The following is a 20,080-nucleotide window of genomic DNA, read 5'->3' on the forward strand; positions in this document are numbered from 1 at the left end:
AAACTCTAGAGGCTTCCATCCATGTAGCATCTGCTACCTCAGCCACCCCATCCTCCCCCTTCTGGGACGGATTAGCAAGGGGGGTTCCCAGGCTCCAGGCTGTATTCAGCAGCTGCTGCCTCTGCACTTCATCCCACCCCTCTCTGCAAACCCAGCTAATAAGAAAAATCAGGAAAGATGAGCTGCGAAGCAGAACACGCGATGTGAATATCACAGTTCAAACCCTATCGCCTTTCCTGCTTTTGAATCCCAAAATGTGGGAGAGGCTGTTATTTGACAAATCCATCAGGTTTGTTTGTGTGTGTGCGTCAATTATTTTTTATTGCAAATGGTGACAGGGATTTACTGGTGTACTACTAGGAAACTTGCTAATGTTTCATTCACCCTAATTATTATAATTTAAGGCAGTTCTCCAAGTTTTCCTTCTCTGTAAGCTTCACTGAAAATCCTTTTCGATTAGGCCTCACGCCTCACCCTCCTCATGCTCCAGAATTTTCCAACCCAGAACTGGCAACCCTACACGGATCATAAAGAAAAATAAAAAACCAGAACTCACAATGAATGCAAATGCAGTAATAACAAGCAGAAAAACCCAAGTACAAGGGAGAATGGTGGTCAGAAGAAAGCTAGACTTCAACACCAAAGACAATAAAATTCAGTGTAGCTTTTAACAAGTAGCTGCAAGCCATTCATTGTATAGCCATAAAAGTCCATCGAAATAAACAAACGGTTATGAGAAAGTCAGTCTCTTTTCTTCTGGTTTCGGTAGGCAACCTTCGACCTTCATATCTGCAGAGCCAGCTATGCACCACTCTGAAAGCTTTGCTTATTTGGGCAGGGCCCAAAATTTGCAGTGGTTAAGAGCAGGTTTGATTCCCCGCTCCTCCACTTGAGTGGTGGCTATTGAACTGGATTTGTTTCCCCGCTCCTACACATAAAGCTTGCTGGGATAGTCATGGTTCTCTCAGAACTCTCTCTGCCCCACCTACCTCACAAGGTATCTGTTGTAGGGAGAGGAAGGGAAAGGAGTTTGTAAACTGCTTTGAGACTCCTTGCAGGAGAGAAAGGCGGGGTATGAATCCAAACACTTTTTCTGTTCTTCCTTGCAAACGGGCAAAATCAATGTGTATCCTCAGCTTGTGAGTTCTGTGGGGCCAAACTTGGAATGAATCTTGCAAAACAATTTAAAACAAACTTTCCTTTTAACTTTTCACTTAACGCAACATATATCAACATAGACCTTAGGAGTACAACAAACAAAGCCATGATCTTCTTCAAGTTTAACAATTCACTTTTCCACTTTTCACAGCTTGCCAATCCCAAGTTAAATTCCTCTTTCTTGTAGGTGGCCCAGGAACTGTTCAAGTGAAGTCTTGGTTGTTTGGCTTCAGAAGATGAAGGTCCCAAGAGAAGTCCCACCAAACCAACACAGGTGTCAAGAGCCTATAATTCTACTTGAAGCTCCCAGGCAGGCGCTGTTGCTTCCTTCTGCTTTCCATACATTCTGCACCCTGCCACTTCTATAGGCTCCATCCCTTCCTGGCTGATTTCATTCTTATGTAGCGTTATACCTGCAGCCACAGGAAGACATTTAGGGCAATGTTCCTTTCCTCTGCCCTCAGCTATATGCCATGTTCCTCCTCAACGTACCAGCTTTCTTTTCTTTTTAGGTAAGCCCCTAGCTCTTTTTGGTTTATTTATTTTCATCTACGTGGAAGATTTCTGTCCATCTCTCCAAGGAAGTTGCCTGAGGCAGCTTACAAACAAAAGATGATGAAAACATAAAGCATCATAAACTGCGCCCCTTTAATTCTGCTCTGTGCCATCACCCTGTCTTTCTGCACCCTTCGCTGCAATCTTTTGCCCTTCTTGACATCCAGAGTGTTAAGCCGGGAACAGTGGGTCCGGCACGGAACAAAATTGGAGTAAGACATGCTATCACGGATGCCTCCTCTGTTTGGATTGGAAAATTTGCATCAAGGTGGGTGAGGTGGGGGATTGGAGGAGCAGACGAATCCATGCTCACACTCACTTGGATGTAATGTAGGGGCGTGCATGTGTGTGTGCGCGCGCGCGTGGCCGCAGGAGCGCACTGCCTTTTGGGGCGCTCCCCGTTTTTCTACATGCAGTGACAGCCAGCGATCTTGCTTGAGGAGGCTGATGCACTGCCTTTTGGGGTGCTCCCGTTTCCCGCCCTGTCACAGGGCGGTAAAAGGGGAGTGCCCCAGAAGGCAAAATCAGGACAGTAAAAAAACCCCATGGGACGCGGGACAGATTGGCTTAAGGCGGGACTGTCCCACCAAAAGCGGGACGTCTGGTCACCTTAATGTAATGTCATACATCAGCACAATATCGGCGCATATCTCGAATGCAGCCCATTTCTCCTGGTAGGTTGGCCAGCTACAACTGGCAAGCCTTCTCTCAATACATAAGAATGTCTTTTACTCACTGGTAAAACCATTGCTAAGCTCTGGTCCTTATCCTCGAAATCAAGGGCTGGGGCTAAATCAGCAAACAAGCATATTGCTCAACCAGGTTGTAGCTCCAGAACCTTTAGCTGGTGAAAAAGCAGAGCTTTACCACAGAAGGCCAAAGGGCTGAGGGGACATAATGTGTAACAGTCTTAGAGCACCATCACCTCTCAGGTTCTCACTACAGAAAAATCAGAACTCTGGGATGATCTGAATAAATTTGGGTCACGAATAATCAGTTCTGTGGCTGCCAATAAGTTCCTTCAGTACACAGTGGCCTGTTTTCTTACACCCTACTCAGTAAAATGTTGAGGCCTTCTTCTGACAACAGAGCCACTTAAATTGGAGGACAGATCCTCAAGCCAGAAGAAATACCCCTGGCTTAAGAATGGATCAACACAACTAACCACAGGCAGCTGCCTCCCTTGTATTAGGGAATAACTTCTAGGATGGAGGAGGATATTTGCAAGCAGGTGTAATTTAGGAATCTCTGATTGTAGTAATTATGGTGTGGACTAATTCTTCCTCAAGCACCCCATCCAGCTTCTTCCCCAGTAAATTTTGAATCTTATCCTAAAGCCTTATGCCCTGCGATATGTCTTCAGAAGGAGGGCAGGTATCGTCAATCATAGGGCTCTTCGTGTGATCATGAGCAAATCTCTTCTCCCTGGATTGCCAGTATTGTGGATGCATAGTTTCTTCTACAACTTCTACACATAGCTAGTTGTGGCACTGCCCATGTACACAGAAAGCTGGAGAAAATAATTGACAATAAATGCTGATTTTGTGCCGAGTGCATATGACATTTGGCACATAATTTCCATGTTTTTTATTCTTCTAGTCTGGCAAATAGTCAGTCTCTTCAAAACAATGGGAGATATCACGAGAAGAAGAAGAAGAAGAAGAAGAAGAAGAAGAAGAAGAAGAAGAAGAAGAAGAAGAAGAAGAAGAAGAAGAAGAAGAAGAAGAAGAAGAAGAAGAAGAAGAAGAAGAAGAAGAAAAGGAGGAGGAGGAGTAGTTTGGATTTATATCCCCCCTTTCTCTCCTGCAGGGAGACTCAAAGGGGCTTACAATCTCCTTGCCCTTCCCCCCTCACAACAAATACCCTGTGAGGTAGGTGGGGCTGAGAGAGCTCAGAAGAACTGTGACTAGCCCAAGGTCACCCAGCTGGCATGTGTGGGAGTGCACAGGCTAATCTGAATTCCCCAGATAAGCCTCCACAGCTCAAGCAGCAGAGTGGGGAATCAAGCCCGGTTCCTCCAGATTAGAATGCACCTGCTCTTAACCACTACGCCACTGCTGCTCCTACCTACTTAGAATATGTAGGGAAGTACTACTACCAATAAACTGTTCTATGTGATGTTACTGGATCGTCACCCAGCATATCAGCAGTGGACTTCTTCCCCTTCGTCATAACATTTCTGAGTTTGGGTCAGTCCCTAGAATAATATTCATCTACTTGACACTGTTGTTGTAAGGCCTACTGAGATAAATATGTGGATGACCTTCAGTTCCTTTCATATTGCGGTGAAAATTTCTGCCAAGTTGCAGCCAACATAGGGTGACCTCATAGAGTTTCAAAGTAAGAGATGGACGGAGGTCGAATCCCCACTTGAAATTTGCACGCAGATCCAAACCTGTTCGTTGTGAGACCGTGTCCTCTTCATCGGAGTTTCTCCCTCCCCACCGCAGCAAGCACACAGCAGACACACCCAGTTGCAGAACTCTTAGCAATCCCCACTACCAGGTGAGCTTGCTTTGCCGATCTCCCCTGATTGGCTGGCGTGCCTTGATGGGGCGGGACCTTTTCCCACTGCGGAAACATACATTGTAGGGGCGTGATAAATAAAACCAGTGTGTAAAAGTTTAACGTGTAACTGTTTAACTGTGCAAACATTTAACATTTGCGTCCCCTTCTGCTGGCCGATGGCAAAAGCGGAAACGAGACCAAGGAAAGGCTATATGTGCATCGCAGCGCTGATTGGTTGCCTGAATTCCGCGTCACACTACAGGGTGGGAAATGAGTCAGGGTGTCAACCCTCATCCCTCCCCTCAGATCAGCTCTGAGCCGTGTTAATGGGGTCTATGCCACTTGCAACCAGGTCCTGCCGGAACGCGGATTAACGGGGAGAACGAGCGCCAGAAACGGAATCTGCCACGCAAGCAATGGGGAGGTCGTCCCTCAAACCAGGTTAGTTTATGTTCTGAAACCTGGCTAAGACGGTAGTGGGGATTCGACCAAAGATAATTTGCCATTGCCTGCCTCTGGGTAGTAACCGTGCATGTTTCTGGAGGTCTCCCATCCCAGTACAAGTGAGGACTGACCCTGCTTAGCTTCCAAGCTCTGACAAGTTCACACTAGCCCAGGCTTTCCAAGTCAGGGTACCATAAAAATGGTGACATATTAATTCTGCCTATTATTGTTTTAATAATTTATGCAACTTTATTTTGATAGTATTTTCTTTTTGGAGGAGTCTTTTCGCTTGTTTTTCAGGGTACTATGTGGCATTTGAATCTCTCACATTATCTGTCGTTTCTAGTTTTACTCTAAAAGCACAAAATTGCTCATGACTGCGGTTTTTATTACTTTTTGCTTGCTGTGAAATAGGCAGAAATTAAAAAAGGGGAAATTTCCCTTCCTGCCTCATTTTCCTGCCAGAAAATAACACAACCTTTAAATTTCTGCTGCTTGTGCTTCTTCCCAAGGCGGGGATCTGTGTGAATATCAGCTACGAAACCTGCACTTTGAATAAATGCTGACCTTTGCACATCTGATAAGAAGGACTGTGGCCTACAAAAGCTTCAGCCACAATAAACTTCTTTGGCTTTACAGAAGTTGTTTTTTTAAATCAACAGATGTGGTTCCAGAAAAGAGACATCTTTGCATGATTTGGATCCATCAGGTTCTCACATGTGTGGGGGTGGGGGCAGAGGTGGGATCCAGCAGGTTCTCACAGGTTCCCGAGGGTAGGTTACTAATTATTTGTGTGTACCGAGAGGGGGTTACTAATTGGTGATTTTGCCACGGGATTTTTGCCTTAGTTACGCCCCTCCTCTCAGCAGTAGCGCACAGAACTTGAAGCAGTCTAGCAGGAGGCGCACCGGCGTGCGTGGCAGCCTGCGCCTGCATGCATTTGTTTCCCGCCCAAGGACTGGCGCAGCAGCCGCATCTTTGCCACAGCCCCGCCCAGGAATGCCCCGCCCCCAGAATGCCCGGCCACGCCCCCGTCGTGCCCCGCCCAGCTCCATTGGCGCTACGCCACAATTTGAATCCCACCACCATGGGAACCTGTTACTAAAATTTTTGGATCCCATCATTGGGTGGGGGGTTGTTTAAAAACTAATTAACTTGGAAGGGGAAAGTCTGCCTCTGGCCACTAGGTGGAATTTTTGTGGCTCTGAGTCTGCCATCCCATACCAGCTCCTCTCCAAACTGAAAAGCGTGATGGGAATAAACCAGGTTTAAAATGTCAGCAGAGAGACGTGAGATTTCTGATTTCTCCAGGAGTGGAATACAGAGGAAAAGGGAAGCAGGACACATTGAGCTATCTTTTCTTGTTCATCATGCCTGAAGCTACTGTAGTTGAAAATGAAAGTATGTTAGAGAATTATGGCTGGTTTGGGCCATTCTATCTCTATTATACTACAGCTGGTGTGGTTAGGATCTAGCAGAGCTGGATTCAGATATCCACTTTGAAACTTCCTGGATGGCCTTGGGCCAGTCACAAACTGTCAGTCACTACCCCACAGGGCTATTGTGTGGGTAAAATGAGGGATAAAGAACTGTGTGCACTGCTGGCAAAGTGCTTGGAGGATGGGTGGGAGACGAGTTCGCATGCTGGGAAATCTCTGGCCACTTCAATCGGCCAGGTTCTCACTGGTGGGGTGATGGGCTGTTCCATCAAGGGCTGTTCCATCCCCTGCATCTTCCTTCTGCTCTGCCCTGAGGAAAGGAAAAGAAGAGCGGGCAAGCCGGCCAAAGAAGTGCGGAAGTCCAACACCGACAGAGCAGCCCGTCATCCCGCCAAGGTGGGCCTGGCAGACTTGAGTGACCAGCCGGGGAATGCCCAGCATATAAGGAGACTCAAACACCTTGTGAGGTAGGTGGGACTGAGAGAGTCCTGAGAGAACTGTGACTAGCCCAAAGTCACCCAGCAGACTTGATAGGCACAGGGCAAAGGCCTTGTCCACAGAGCAAAAGCTCTGACCGGTTACAAAAATAACCATCCAAAAGCTTCTTCAGTGTTCAGAGATTTATTGTTTTCTTTCAATTCTGCGCAGAAGAGGGAACTCTCCTCTGTTAGCAGCAGGGAGGAGGTTCAAGGGGCTGTTGCTTGCGTAACAGAATTTATACCCTCTTACAAACATCCCTCCTTGTCTTCTGACCATTGGTTTGAGTCAAGAAGACGTACAGACCTGGTCATCTCATCCCGCCTTTTACCACACCTTGCCCATTCCCATATTTGGTGAAACTTAAGTCAAAAACACCTTGCGTAAAAGGTTTCTATAACAACTACTGGTTTCTATTTTATCTTTATCTGTATTTGTGAGCTTCTGCTAACTTCTAATCTCTACTGAGGGGCCCTGTTTTCCCAAATCAAAGCTCAGTGTCAGGCTGCTCTACGAGTTTCGTTTCTTCCAACGAAAGTAAGTTTTTGAAGTGCTTGGTGCCCCGTGAATTACACCCATATAAGTTATATGATTAAATACAATGGCTTAAAACATTATAAGCTCAGCATATTCATATCAGACTTTATGTGGAGGAGCAGGGAAACCATTCCACTTCACCCTGCCACTCAAATGGAGGAGTCTGCCATTCTGCCACTCAGATGGAGGAGTGGGAAATTAAACCCAGTTCTCCAGATTAGAGTCCACCTGCTCTTATCCACTACACCATGCTGCCTCTTAATGGACTGGTAGGGACAACTAGGGCACAGACTGACTTGAGACGCAGGCGACCCGGCCAAAATATCCCAGCGGAAAACCGGGATCAATAATTAATCAACTGATCTCCAGAGATGGCAGAAATGGCTCCTTCCCAAACCCCAACCGCCCCAAGTTCCACCCTCAATCATGCAGGATTTCCCTAGTCTAGCATTAGCAACCCTACCTTGAGCCTTGGTCCCAGTCTGAATTGGGCACCTGTGTATTTGGTTTTCAGAGAAAAATAAATACTAATTGCTGTATTCAGCAGTGGCGTAGGAAGTTAAGAGCTCTTGTATCTACAGGGTTTGATTCCCAGCTCTGCCGCCTGAGCTGTGGAGGCTTATCTGGGGAATTCAGATTAGCCTGTGCACTCCCACACACGCCAGCTGGGTGACCTTGGGCTAGTCACAGCTTCTCGGCGCTCTCTCAGCCCCACCTACCTCACAGGGTGTTTGTTGTGAGGGGGGAAGGGCAAGGAGATTGTCAGCCCCTTTGAGTCTCCTGCAAGAGAGAAAGGGGGGATATAAATCCAAACTCTTCTTCTTCTTCTATTCAAGGAGCATCTTATCTGTTTGCACCCTTACGGAAACAACCAGTGGTATCTGAAGTACTTATTAGATTTGCATGGAAATGTGGAGGGGGCTCAGAAGGGGTTCAGTTTGTCCCTTTCTTGTTTCCACCATTTGTTACCTCCGGTCTTGTCAGCATTTGCTGAGTGCTCAGTGGATCTGTGCCAAGTTCAAGAATGTGACATTGTTTTCTTTTCTTTTCTTTTGGATCTACTCATAAAGCTTTTTGTTCATTTCTTGTGTCCACCCAGGTGTGTTATGAATGTGGAGCCTGAATGGATCCACGCAGTATTTAGAACATGTGAAAGCAAACATGGGACTACTTCTCCACACACCCAGCTTTATCATTCAGCCACACACACACCCCTTCACACCTGTCTGAATTCTTTATTTCAGTGGGAAATGCATTGCTGGCTATAACTTGGCTCTTTCAGCTTTTTGCTACAATGGCATTTTCTGTGCTTGTACCCAAGCGTTGCCACCTGGTCTTACGTTGTTCTTTTCTGCATTTTATTCTCACAACAGCCCTGTGAGGTAGGTTAGGTGGAGACAGTGTGACTGGCCCAAGGCCACCCTTCAAGCTTCCATGGCAAAGCAGTGATTCGAACCTGAGTCTCCCAGATCCTAGTCAGACACTAGCCACTATGCCAGACCTTATCTACAGGATCCAGTTTTGCGTGAGCTTCCCACAAACGGGCACCCCTACTGGAGCTAATAGCAGTAAGGGAGATCTGTATGGAGGAAACACTCTAGCTGGCTTGACTTGGAAATAAAGGTGCTGAGAGCTTCCAGAAGTTCAGTCTTCTGTGATTTCTCACGTTCGTTCGGAGCTCCCAAATCCTCCCTCATTTGCAATTTTATCTGCTTTGACCATTCTGTAGTGGGAGAAGGGACCATTTGTTTTTATTTGCCCTCTGTCAGTTTTCCAGTAGCCTGTCTGCCTCCCAGATTTTACAAACAGCGGCTTTATCTCTCTCTGTGTTGGAATTACATTGGACAAGGCAGAGGTGGAGAGAGGCTGCTAAAATAATCTAACCTCTGCCTGCATAACCCGGTATGCATTTTACACAGGAAAATCCAGCCGCAAACAATGCCGAACGCACTGAAAGAACATTATCCAACACTGGTTCCAAACTTCCTTCCCTGCAATGTTGTTTAAGTATCCTAAGAGAACAAACAATGGTTCCGCGGGTCAGTTCAGCTGCAGGAAATGGTGTATTTGGCTTCCTTCTGCCTTTCCTTGACCAGAAAAGGTCAGGATGAGGCCCTCGTTTGCTGAAGGTACCTGCCAAATTCTTGCGTCCCTTCGGGGGTCCTTCGACAATATTGTCACCTCGGTGAGGGGGGAAAGGGGAGGGACCACAAAGAAGGAAAGAAGAACAATAGAATGAAATGAGAACGATGACCCCCACTGACCCTGGGCTCTGATTTCACCGTGTCCCACCAGGGATAGCTGACTCCTGTGCCTTCTCCTCCATCTCTGCTTTTCTCCCCCAGAGGGGAAGCCACCTTGTTAGACACAGAGCCGCTAATCATCTGGCGTCCAGGGTGATTATCTGGATGGGTCACATGATTCCATCCCCAGCAAACCTCCCCCCCCCCTTCCTGGACCAGCTTGGCCAATCTGACTCAATCAGATATTCCTGCTCTGACAAGCCAGAGACCGAAGCAAAACATCAGAGCGACCCGGGCAGCGCAGAAAGGGAGACGGGGAAACTCTGCCGCCCAGCTTTCTGGACCTTCTGCGCTAAGCCGCTGCAAGCTGGTGGCCTCCCAGAGAACCCAGGTGTCCACACACCCACACACACTGATGCAGAATTACTTCCCTGCTCTTAGGAACCCGGAGGTTCTGGCTTTCAGTCCCCAGCATTGCACTGAGACTATCACTGAGGCCCTGTCTCTAGCTCTCTCTGCTGCGCATTCCTTGGTTTCTTTGGCCTCCCAAAGCACCAAAGAATCCCTGTTCCCAAAGCTCCCTGCTCCACATCCCGAGGAATCCAGTGGGACCCGTAGGCCTGTTTCAAATGAGCTCTGTGCTGGCTGCCCCATCCCTCCCCTCCAACCCAGAGGACCCCTCTCCGACTCGGGCCACCCGCCTGCCACGTCCCTTTCTCCGCAGCCTGCGGACCCTCTTTGAAATCCTGGACGATCAACGGAGTGGGACCGTCCACCTCTCGGAAATCGAAAGCCGCTGGGGTTGCGGAGGCTCCGGGGTGACCCCCCAGGGCGACAAAGAGAGATGTCAGCTCCCGGCGGGGGTCCTCCAGGCTCTACAGCAAGTGGCCGAGCCCTGTGGGGGCTACTTGAGTTTCCCCCGCTTGGTGGCCGGATTGAGAATCGCCCTCCTCCGAGCTGAGGAAGAGGAAGAGAAGACCAGGGAGAGATCCGGTGCCCGGCCTGCCGAAAGTGGACGGAGTTCGTCACAGTCCATGAAGAATTTGAGCCGGATAAGTAAGTGACAAGGAAGGTGGTCAGGTACCCCCCTGGCCACCGGTGGGAATGGGGGGGGGGGACACACCAGGAAGACCTAGGCTTGATGTAAAGGGAGTGATTGTGGTGGGTTGGGATCACAAGGCCAGAATTCCACCGTTGCCTGGTTGTGGGAAATAAGTGTGATATAGTGCGATTGAATGTAGAGACTATACCTTGTCTCACTGAAAGATAGAAACTCAGTTGTGACCAAATACCCCTCCTGTGGAATGCTCCACTCCTGAAGAACCATGCCCACAGCGGAGCATTCCACAGGAAGAAGCAGGGTATGTGGTCACAATTGAGCTTCTACCTTTCGGCGAGACAAGATACAGGAGCCAGAAGTTCTTTGGCACGGGCAAGGGGTCCGGTAGAAGTGAAACAGAAATGAGGGGCCTGCAGGGAGAACTTCCTGGTTTCTCCAAGTAGTTGTGCTGATCAGTGCGAGGGTTATGGAAAGGATAGTTCCGCCTCATTGTGGCAGAACTTGATTTGTCTCAGGGTTGCCAGCTCTTGGTCAGAAAATTCCTGGAGATTTCGGGTGAGGCCTGGAAAGGGTGGGGTTTAGGGAAGTGTGGAACTGCAGCCAGGTATAACACCATAGAGTCTACCCTCCTAAACAGCCCTTTTCTCTAGGGGGAAAAGATTTATGTCATTTGGAAATCATCTGTAATTCCAGGAGAGCTCCGGCCTCTAGGTTGGCAACCTGAGTTGGTCTTGTCAGCATTGCATGAAAGAGATAAAATGACCCCCGGGTTTTGTAAGCCTTCTGTTGTTGCCAAATAGCTGGGATGTGTCTTTAATAGTCACTTGCTCTGCAGAAATCATTAGGAGACATTTGGGTGCTGTGTGGTTTCCGGGCTGTATGGCCGTGTTCTAGCAGCATTCTCTCCTGACGTTTCGCCTGCATCTGTGGCTGGCATCTTCAGAGGATCCTCTGAAGATGCCAGCCACAGATCCTCTGAAGATGCCAGCCACAGATGCAGGCGAAACGTCAGGAGAGAATGCTGCTAGAACACAGCCATACAGCCCGGAAACCACACAGCACCCCAGTGATTCCGGCCGTGAAAGCCTTCGACAATACATTAGGAGACATTTTCGTGGAATGGAGAAGTACAGAATAAAACCTGCTATCGTCTGCAGATCTAACCCCCGTAAAAGGCACAGGAGCAAGTCTGGTCAAAAAGTTGACCAAACGTAAGTCTCCTGTTTTGCATTTGGCATTATTCCTTCACAAACAAGATGCCCAGAGGTAATTTGAGTGAAACCTCAAAAAGCCGGTAGACCTTAGTATGACTCTGCCCCAGCATTTTGTGTACGTGGGATTTTATCCTTCTTTGAGAATGTCTATTGGGATCAGGGTATCAACTGGCCAGGAAAAAAAATGCCATTTTAATAGAGGCTTAATGTGTAGAAATGAACATTGGAGGTTTTTTTATGGCACGTAGGAAAATCATAGCATCGCTTGGTATGTGCTGCAGATCAAACTGCACAAAGAATTGAATGGACTAAGTGATTATTTATGTTTAGTTCTAAGAGTTGGAAGACGTATGTTGTATCTTTAAGAACTTTGTCAGAGAAATAAGGAAATGTAAATACAAATAGAAGCGTTAAGTTGTTTAATTATATGTAAGATCAATATATAAGATTGGACGCAGCCAGAGTACAACGTGTGTATTTTTGAGTTTATTTGGGCTGACGTTGACATTGCACTCTTAAAGATAGTGGTGATGTAGGAAAATCATAACGTCGCTTGGTATGTGCTGCAGGTCAAACTGATGTTAAAGGGTTAACTAGAGAGGCCAGTTCATAAGCTGTCAATCCTATGTGTGATGTGACTTTCTGAGAACTATTTCACTGTGGAATATTAAAAAGGGGAGCATATTTGTAATTCTGGGGGTTCCCAGTTCCCACCTGGCACCTGGTATCCTGAATCTCTGGCATCTGCTGGTAAAAGGATTGGGTCAAGGGCAAGATGAACTGTCTCCACCAGAGATCTTGGGGTGCTTGCTTGAGAAAGCCTTGCTGGATCAATGGTCTTATTTGAGGCAGCTTCAAGTGTTCACACAGCTTCCCTTTATAAGACTCTCTCTGTCTCTTTTTGTACACACACCAGGAAAAGGCTCAGGTTCCTTTCTGCTTGATGTGCTAACTTGCTACATGCAGGGAAACTGATGTGAGAGGGAACATTTAAGTAAGAAAGCCTATCCTTCAACGGTGGGCCTTTCCCCACTCACCATTTGCTGCGCGCAACTCTTGCCAAGTAGAGCCGGGTCCAGCGGCACTCCCCACTACAGGGGTGGCGACAACGCAGCCGCCCCAACTCTGCCGCTCTTGCGCCCCCTCAGCACGCGTCATTTCTGGCGCTGCTGAAATCGGTGCCTTTTGATGCAGGGCAGTGGGGAAGCCGGGGAACACAATCCCCGCGCTGAAAACGTCCACGCCGGATGAAACTGACATCATTTTTAGTGGGGAAATGGGAAATGAGTGGGGAAATGACCTGAGTCAAATCTTTTGGGGTTTTTTATTTTTCATCATGGAAGTGCCTCTTGACTAGGGAAGTTTAATTCTCTTCTCCTCTTGGTATGGGATATGCTCATTTAGATCACTTCTGGGTGATTTGGAAGAGGCCATTAGAAGTTATGGGGCCCAAAGTCAAATGCTTTACAGTAGAATCGTGATGTTCAGGACCATAATTCCCATCAGCCTCTGTCATCATGGCCAATTGGCCATGCTGGTAGGGGCTGATGGGAATTGTAGTTCCTGAACATCTGGAGAGCCGCAGGTTCCCTACCCCTGGACGAACGGAAGTATGGGAACCTGCGGCTCTCCAGATGTTCAGGAACTACAATTCCCATCAGCCTCTGTCATCATGGCCAATTGGCCATGCTGGTGGATAGAATGTAGTTCGGTATCGCAGGTTCTGAATAGAGGAAATTCCATGCACTTCTCATTCTGTGGTGTAAATTTTTTGTACCCCGCTTTTCTCTACTTTTAAAGAGTCTCAAAGCAGCTTACAATCACCTTCCATTTCCCTGCCCACAACAGACACCTTCTTGGCCCCTTCCGCACACGCAAAATAATGCGTTTTCAAACCACTTTCACAACTGTTTGCAAGTGGATTTTGCCATTCCGCACAGCTTCAAAGAGCACTGAAAGCAGTTTGAAAGTGCATTATTCTGCATGTGCGGAATGAGCCCTTGTGAGGAAGGTGGGGCTGAGAGAGTTCTGAGAGAACTGGGACCGGCCCAAGGTCACCCAGCGAGCTTCATGTACAGCTCCTCCAAATTAGAGCCCCTCACACATGTGAACGAGAGGGAATCAAACTTGGTTCTCCAAATTAGAGCATGCCACTCGTAACCATGACACGACGCTAGTGGTGTGTGTGTGTGTTTGTGTGTGCAAGCGCACAGGTGTGTAAATATGCACATGGAGGAGTCTGTTCAGGAAATAAATGAAGAGAGAAATCGTTGCAAGTAATATACAAGGATTGAGATTACTTTTCCGTCCCCTGCTTTGCAAGCACTCGGGCAAAGCCCCGTCCCAGCCTACCGTTTGGTCAAGACAGCATACGGCCAGAGGTTTAGCGCTCCTGATCCCGTCTCCCCAGCCATAGAGACGACCAATCCTCTTAGCCGGCTGCTCTGAGCCAAACTGCCTGCTGCTAAGGAGCTTTGGTTAATGGGACAAAGAATGGAGGCTGGGAGGAGGAGACGACGGATTAGACTGAATAAATAACCACCCAGACTATCTCTTCTGTCTCTTCACATGTATCTTTTTTTCTGTTTTTCTCTCTCTCTCATTTTGCTCACTTTCGTGGAATTCAGATTTCATTTTTTTAAAAAAATCTGTTTTTAATGTACCCTCCCCACTCCACAAGCCCAAAAGGTTTTAAAAGCAGTTCACAATAGTTAAATAATAGCAATTAAAACGTGGGAAGAAGAAGAAGAAGAAGAGTTGGATTTATATCCGCCCTTCCTCTCCTATAGGAGACTCAAAGGGGCTTACAAACTCCTTACCCTTCCCCCCTCACAACAAACACCCTGTGAGGTAGGTGGATATAAAAACCCCCATATATATGTGGATGTAAAAACCACCATGAAGCGGAGAATCAAAACTTTAGCGGCAAAAAAGGGGTTCATGGCTTAATGAAATCTGATTATCGGGGGAAGAGCACAGTCTCTCGACCTGCCGTTTGGCAAAGGGCAAAGAGGGGCCGGTCAGGTGAACAGAATTAGAGAGTGATTTTCATACAAGGTTGTCAATCTCCACGTGGGGCCGGGAAATCATTCAGAATTACAGCTGACCCGCAGATGTCAGAGATTAGTTCCTCTGGAGAAAATGGCAGCTTTGTACCCTAATTCAGAGTTTGGCACTCTTCTTCTTCTTCTTCTTCTTCTTCTTCTTCTTCTTCTTCTTCTTCTTCTTCTTCTTCTTCTTCTTCTTCTTCTTCTTCTTCTTCTTCTTCTTCTTCTTCTTCTTCTTCTTCTTCTTCTTCTCCTTCTCCTTCTCCTTCTCCTTCTCCTTCTCCTTCTCCTTCTCCTTCTCCTTCTCCTTCTCCTTCTCCTTCTCCTTCTCCTCCTCCTCCTCCTCCTCCTCCTCATTAAGCTATGGTGACCCTGGAGGGTTTTCAAGGCAAGAGACATTCAGATGTCATTTGCCATTGCCTGTCTCCATATCACAACCCTGGTATCTCTTGAAGATCTCCCATCCAAATGTTGGCCAGGGCAAACCCTGCTTAGCTTCTGCGATCTGATGAGACTAGCCTGGGCTATCCAGGTCAGGGCATGGTTTTGTTGGCACGTCTTAAAGAACAGAAAGATGCATAGAGCAGTAGATTGTGCCTCAGGTATCTTGAGCCCAAACCATATTTTTCAGCTCTTGGTCAGGGCCGTGAGATGGGTTGTGGAGCCCCTCCAACTGAGTCATGAAGCACTAAAGGGTCGAATCCTCACTACCGTCTTAGCCAGGTTTCAGAACACAAACTAACCAGGTTTGAGGTCATTTGTGTTCTGAAACCTGGCTAAGACGGTAGTGGGGATTCGACCGGGGAGGTCGTCCCTCAAACCTGGTTAGTTTGTGTTTTGAAACCTGGCTAAGACGGTAGTGGGGATTCGACCAAGAGCAGCCATTTTTGAATGCCTTTTGGATCAGCTGTGTAGAATCTTGCCGTGGATCTTGCTGTGTAGCAATGGTATTATGTTTCTCACATATCTTCACATACTTGCTATGAAGAACGCCAGAACAGGCAGGTGAGGTCAATCCATGGCAGGGAAGAGTGCTCCACGACTCGAACTTTCGGCTTGTTTCTTATCTCCTGGTCCTTGACTTGTGTTTTTTGTCTGCTGATATTTTGATCTGCTGCCCTGTCGTCCTGACCTTGGTCTTTTCCGCACAACACCAATAAAACATTTTGAGGCAGAAAATAAAATAAAACTTTTCATGCAGGAGGTCCACATGGTTTTCCCCCCAAAACATTTTGAAAACATTTTATTTCAACCTGAAACCATTTTATTTGGATAAGGTAAACTAGCGATCTTTTTTCCTAAAACTTTTTCAAAATGTTTCCTGCTTGCTTGTGCAGAAAAACAGAAAACGTTTAATTGCTCCCGCCCGAATGTGTACCTCTGTGTTCATTTCTCTGCCGCCCGCCATTTTCTGGCGCTTCATAGATTCTCTGGCTGTTCTCCATTTGCTGACATTTCCCACATATGTTTTCTCCTCTGGCATTGCGGCTGCCCATCATTTCCATCATTGCTGTACACAAATAAATTCAATTTCCAGTGCCAATTACATGAACGTGCTGTTTTTTCCTTTTAAAATTATTTTGTGTGTAGTGGATTCGATGTTACGTAGGTTCACTGTCACGACTGGCAAGGCTTCACAGATTTTGTAGCTTCGAAAACTGTTGGTATTTACAAGTGTCAGTCACAAACAGTCATGAAAAGGTTAGCATCTGTTTGTATGTAAACAGGATGCTGAGGTGATATTGTAATTAGTTGACCTGTTGATTAGCTGTTGCTTAAATGTTAGTGAGCACGTACATCAGAAGTTAAAAAGTTAACTTATTTCAGTGGTGGGATTCAGCAGGTTCGCACCACTTCGGCAGAACCGGTTAAAATGGTGTTTGTAAACAACCAGTTGTTAAATTATTTGAATCCCACCACTGACTTATTTTCTTTGTTCTGGTGCATAGAGCAAGACATAGTCTTAAGTGCATAGTTACTACTCTAAATATGTAACAGAGCAATATAGCATTTATTTGTTTTTATTCCATGTAAACCTATCCTTTCAGTTAGTAAACATATATAAACCATTCCATACATGTAGTTTTAAAAGCAGCTGAAGCAGAATAGCATATAAATAATTAAAACTCGTATATCTAACCAAAATAATTGTTGCGCGTAGCGGCAGCCTGTTGGAATCACACTCTGGTGCACCTGATGAAGTGAGCTCTGACTCATGAAAGCTTCTGCTGGAATATATTATGTCAGTCTTTGAGGTGCTGCAACACCCCTTTCTTAATTCCACCAGAATAGGCAGATGATCGGCTGCGGGAATGAGGGAAATGCGACTCGCGGAACGGAAGCAAACGGGCTGCAAAATAACGCAGCTTTCTGCATGAACAGCACCTGCAGCTGCCCCCAGCACTGAACTTTTCATTAACTCCACCCCACCTCGTCCCTGACCTGCTGCAGGTGAGACGCTGATTAGGCAGAAAAAGGGAGGCCTGGGAAACGGTCTCCTGCTTAGGCGGTAATTCCGAGGAACAAAGCAAATCTTCATGTTAGCACCTGGCCACCCAAGGTGTGTCTGGCTTCCATATGAGTGACATGTGTTTTCCTTGCCTGTGTGCGGTTTATTTGCATAGCAGACTTGGGCATATTTGAATTTGTTGCTCTGTCATTCCATTTATCACGTCTTATCTTTCTTTGCCAGAGAGCTGGCCTTTGGAGTGCCACTCCGTCTCCACGCCCGTCCTCACAGTACCTGACATGCTGAAATGTGTTCTTTCTGCCTCTGATTCTGCCAACTGGAAAAAAAAGTATTTGTTTGTTTACACCATTTGTGACTGAAATGATCCTTCTGCAAAGTGAGAGATTGTTTTACATTGAAACCTACACATGACAGATTTTGCCTGCAGCCACACACCGGGGAGTCTCCATTCTCCTATCATGCAGGAAATTCACACTAGCAACAGAGACCCTTTATGCATGTTGTACATACAGGGTCAGAGCTGGGAGAAACTGTGCCCAGGGCAGGCATGTGCCTTGCGCCCCGCCCCTGCACCGGCGCACGCTTGGTGCATCGTGCACCCCCATGTCCCCTTGGTGCTACGCCACTGTGTACACAGAGAAAACTCTCAAAAAGGATATTGAAGAGATAGAAAAAGTGCAGAGAAGGGCAACGAGGATGATTGAGGGACTGGAGCACCTTCCTTATGAGGAGAGGCTGCAGCGTTTGGGACTCTTTAGTTTGGAGAGGAGACGTCTGAGGGGGGATATGATTGAAGTCTATAAAATTATGCATGGGGTAGAAAATGTTGACAGAGAGAAATTTTTCTCTCTTTCTCACAATACTAGAACCAGGGGGCATTCATTGAAAATGCTGGGGGGAAGAATTAGGACTAATCAAAGGAAACACTTCTTCACGCAACGTCTGATTGGTGTTTGGAATATGCTGCCACAGGAGGAGGTGATGGCCACTAACCTGGATAGCTTTAAAAGGGGCTTGGACAGATTTATGGAGGAGAAGTCGATCTATGGCTACCAATCTTGATCCTCCTTGATCTCAGATTGCAAATGCCTTAGCAGACCAGGTGCTCAGAAGCAGCAGCCACAGAAGGCCATTGCTTTCACATCCTGCATGTGAGCTCCCAAAGGTACCTGGTGGGCCACTGTGAGTAGCAGAGTGCTGGACTAGATAGATTCTGGTCTGATCCAGCAGGCAAGTTCTTATGTTCTGATTAAGGAGTCTCAAAGAGGCTTTCAATCACCTTCTCTTCCCCTCCCCACAACAGACATCTTGTGGGGTAGGTGGGGCTGAAAGAGTTCTGAGAGAACTGTGACTAGCCCATAGTCATCCAACAGGCTTCATGTGGAGGAGTAGGGAAACAAACCAAGTTCTCCAGATTGGAGTCTACTGTTCTTAATCACTACGCCACACTGGCCCTCAGGTCCATCGGCAACATAAGTACCCACCTGGTCCAGGTGATCCATGTAACACTTTTTTTACACATCACCACAGCAATGCAGGAGTTAAATATGAAGAATGGTTCTCGGCAGCAACCTGGTTGTGAGGAAAACGTGCCAAATGGCCCTAAGGACCATCTTTCTTCACATCTGCTGATCCCCATCTAGCTTTGCTATTATCTAGGAAGAAAAAGTTGCCCATCATATGCAGTTTATAGACGGAGAGGCAACTAAACTTTGAAAATATTTCCGAGGCAACTCCCAGCATGGCAAATTCGGCCCATGTTGGCCAAAGGCTGGGCCAGTCCAACATGCTTACAGTTTTTAAATTAAATTGCCATTTGTTTTTAATTTGGCAAACACCTGTTTCTTTTGAGAGGCACTCAGAAGGGCGATACCACGGCTCACATTTTACTTATTTAGTCCTTACAGAAAATTCCCCAAAACATGAAAGAGTAGATTAAAATCAATTCATTGCAGGGAGAATGGAAAGCAAGTGAGCTTGGAATGGAGGGAATTTTTGGAGGGAGGAATAGCGGGCGGTAGAGTTAGGGTTCAGAAAGCAGCCAAGGGTTCCCGGTTGGGAAATAAAGTCTCACAAGAGTGTGTGGATCAGCCGTTGCTGCTGCCCCAGCTGTGATCTCTGGAACAGGGAGAATTGGCAGCTCTCGGTGTTTGGCACAGGGCCACGGGCATCTCTCCATCTGCTGAGTTGGCACAGAGCTGTCTCATTGCCTGGATGGCTGCCAATCAGTCCAGGACTATTGACTGGCACCACACATTCCTGCCCTCTGTAGATTTTGTGCATCAGCTGAGATTTGGGTAGTGTTCTTGGCCTTTTTCTGCACTGCCCATAGCCTCTTTCTCTCTATAGTTGACCTCCAGTTTGGGCCCTCTCTGCTTCCTCCACTCCCCACTTAATTTCTGATTCTACACTGATGCATGAATTAAAAAGAAGGGGAAAGAAGGAGAGAGTTATCACCATCGCTCCTAAATATCCGTCGCAGGACAGAAATAGGCATGGAATTTGGAATTACAGCAGAGACTGGGGCAGTTACGTTTCATTAGATATTTATACTCCACTTTTCTCCCCATTGAAACCCAAGAGTGGCTTATGATGCCATTCTCCCTTTTATTTGTTTCAAAGATTGTTACGCCAACTTTCCGCTCAATCGGGGTCTTCAAAGCTGCATACCTTAAAACATCTGAACAATTAAAAACATTTAAAATGATAAAATAATTCAACAAAAGCACATAAGCAAACAATACCCGATCTAGAGAGGAGAGCCAATAACCACTATTGGAGATGTCAAATTCCTTCCCTTTCCACTGGGTGGAATTCACCAGTAGAAGGACACAGACAAATCTCCCTGGGGAGAAATATTTTTTGTTTGGTTTTGGTCAGTGGTGGGATCCAAAAATTTTAGTAACAGGTTCCCATGGTGGTGGGATT

At 46.8% G+C, this 20,080-nt stretch overlaps 1 protein-coding gene across 2 annotated transcripts in view; it reads left to right on the forward strand.

Moving 5' to 3' along the window:
* Positions 1-9,629: 9,629 nt before the first annotated feature.
* The window catches only part of LOC125428095 (suppressor APC domain-containing protein 2-like), a 33,389-nt gene continuing 22,938 nt past the window's right edge, over positions 9,630-20,080 (forward strand). For both annotated transcript variants that reach the window (XM_048487715.1, XM_048487716.1), the window contains exon 1: positions 9,630-10,417. In XM_048487715.1, the coding sequence (XP_048343672.1) occupies positions 9,991-10,417 (427 nt within the window). In that variant the 5' untranslated portion in view covers positions 9,630-9,990. The remainder of the gene's footprint in view (positions 10,418-20,080) is intronic.

Source organism: Sphaerodactylus townsendi, linkage group LG03 (assembly GCF_021028975.2).
Source record: "Sphaerodactylus townsendi isolate TG3544 linkage group LG03, MPM_Stown_v2.3, whole genome shotgun sequence".
Taxonomy (NCBI): domain Eukaryota; kingdom Metazoa; phylum Chordata; class Lepidosauria; order Squamata; family Sphaerodactylidae; genus Sphaerodactylus; species Sphaerodactylus townsendi.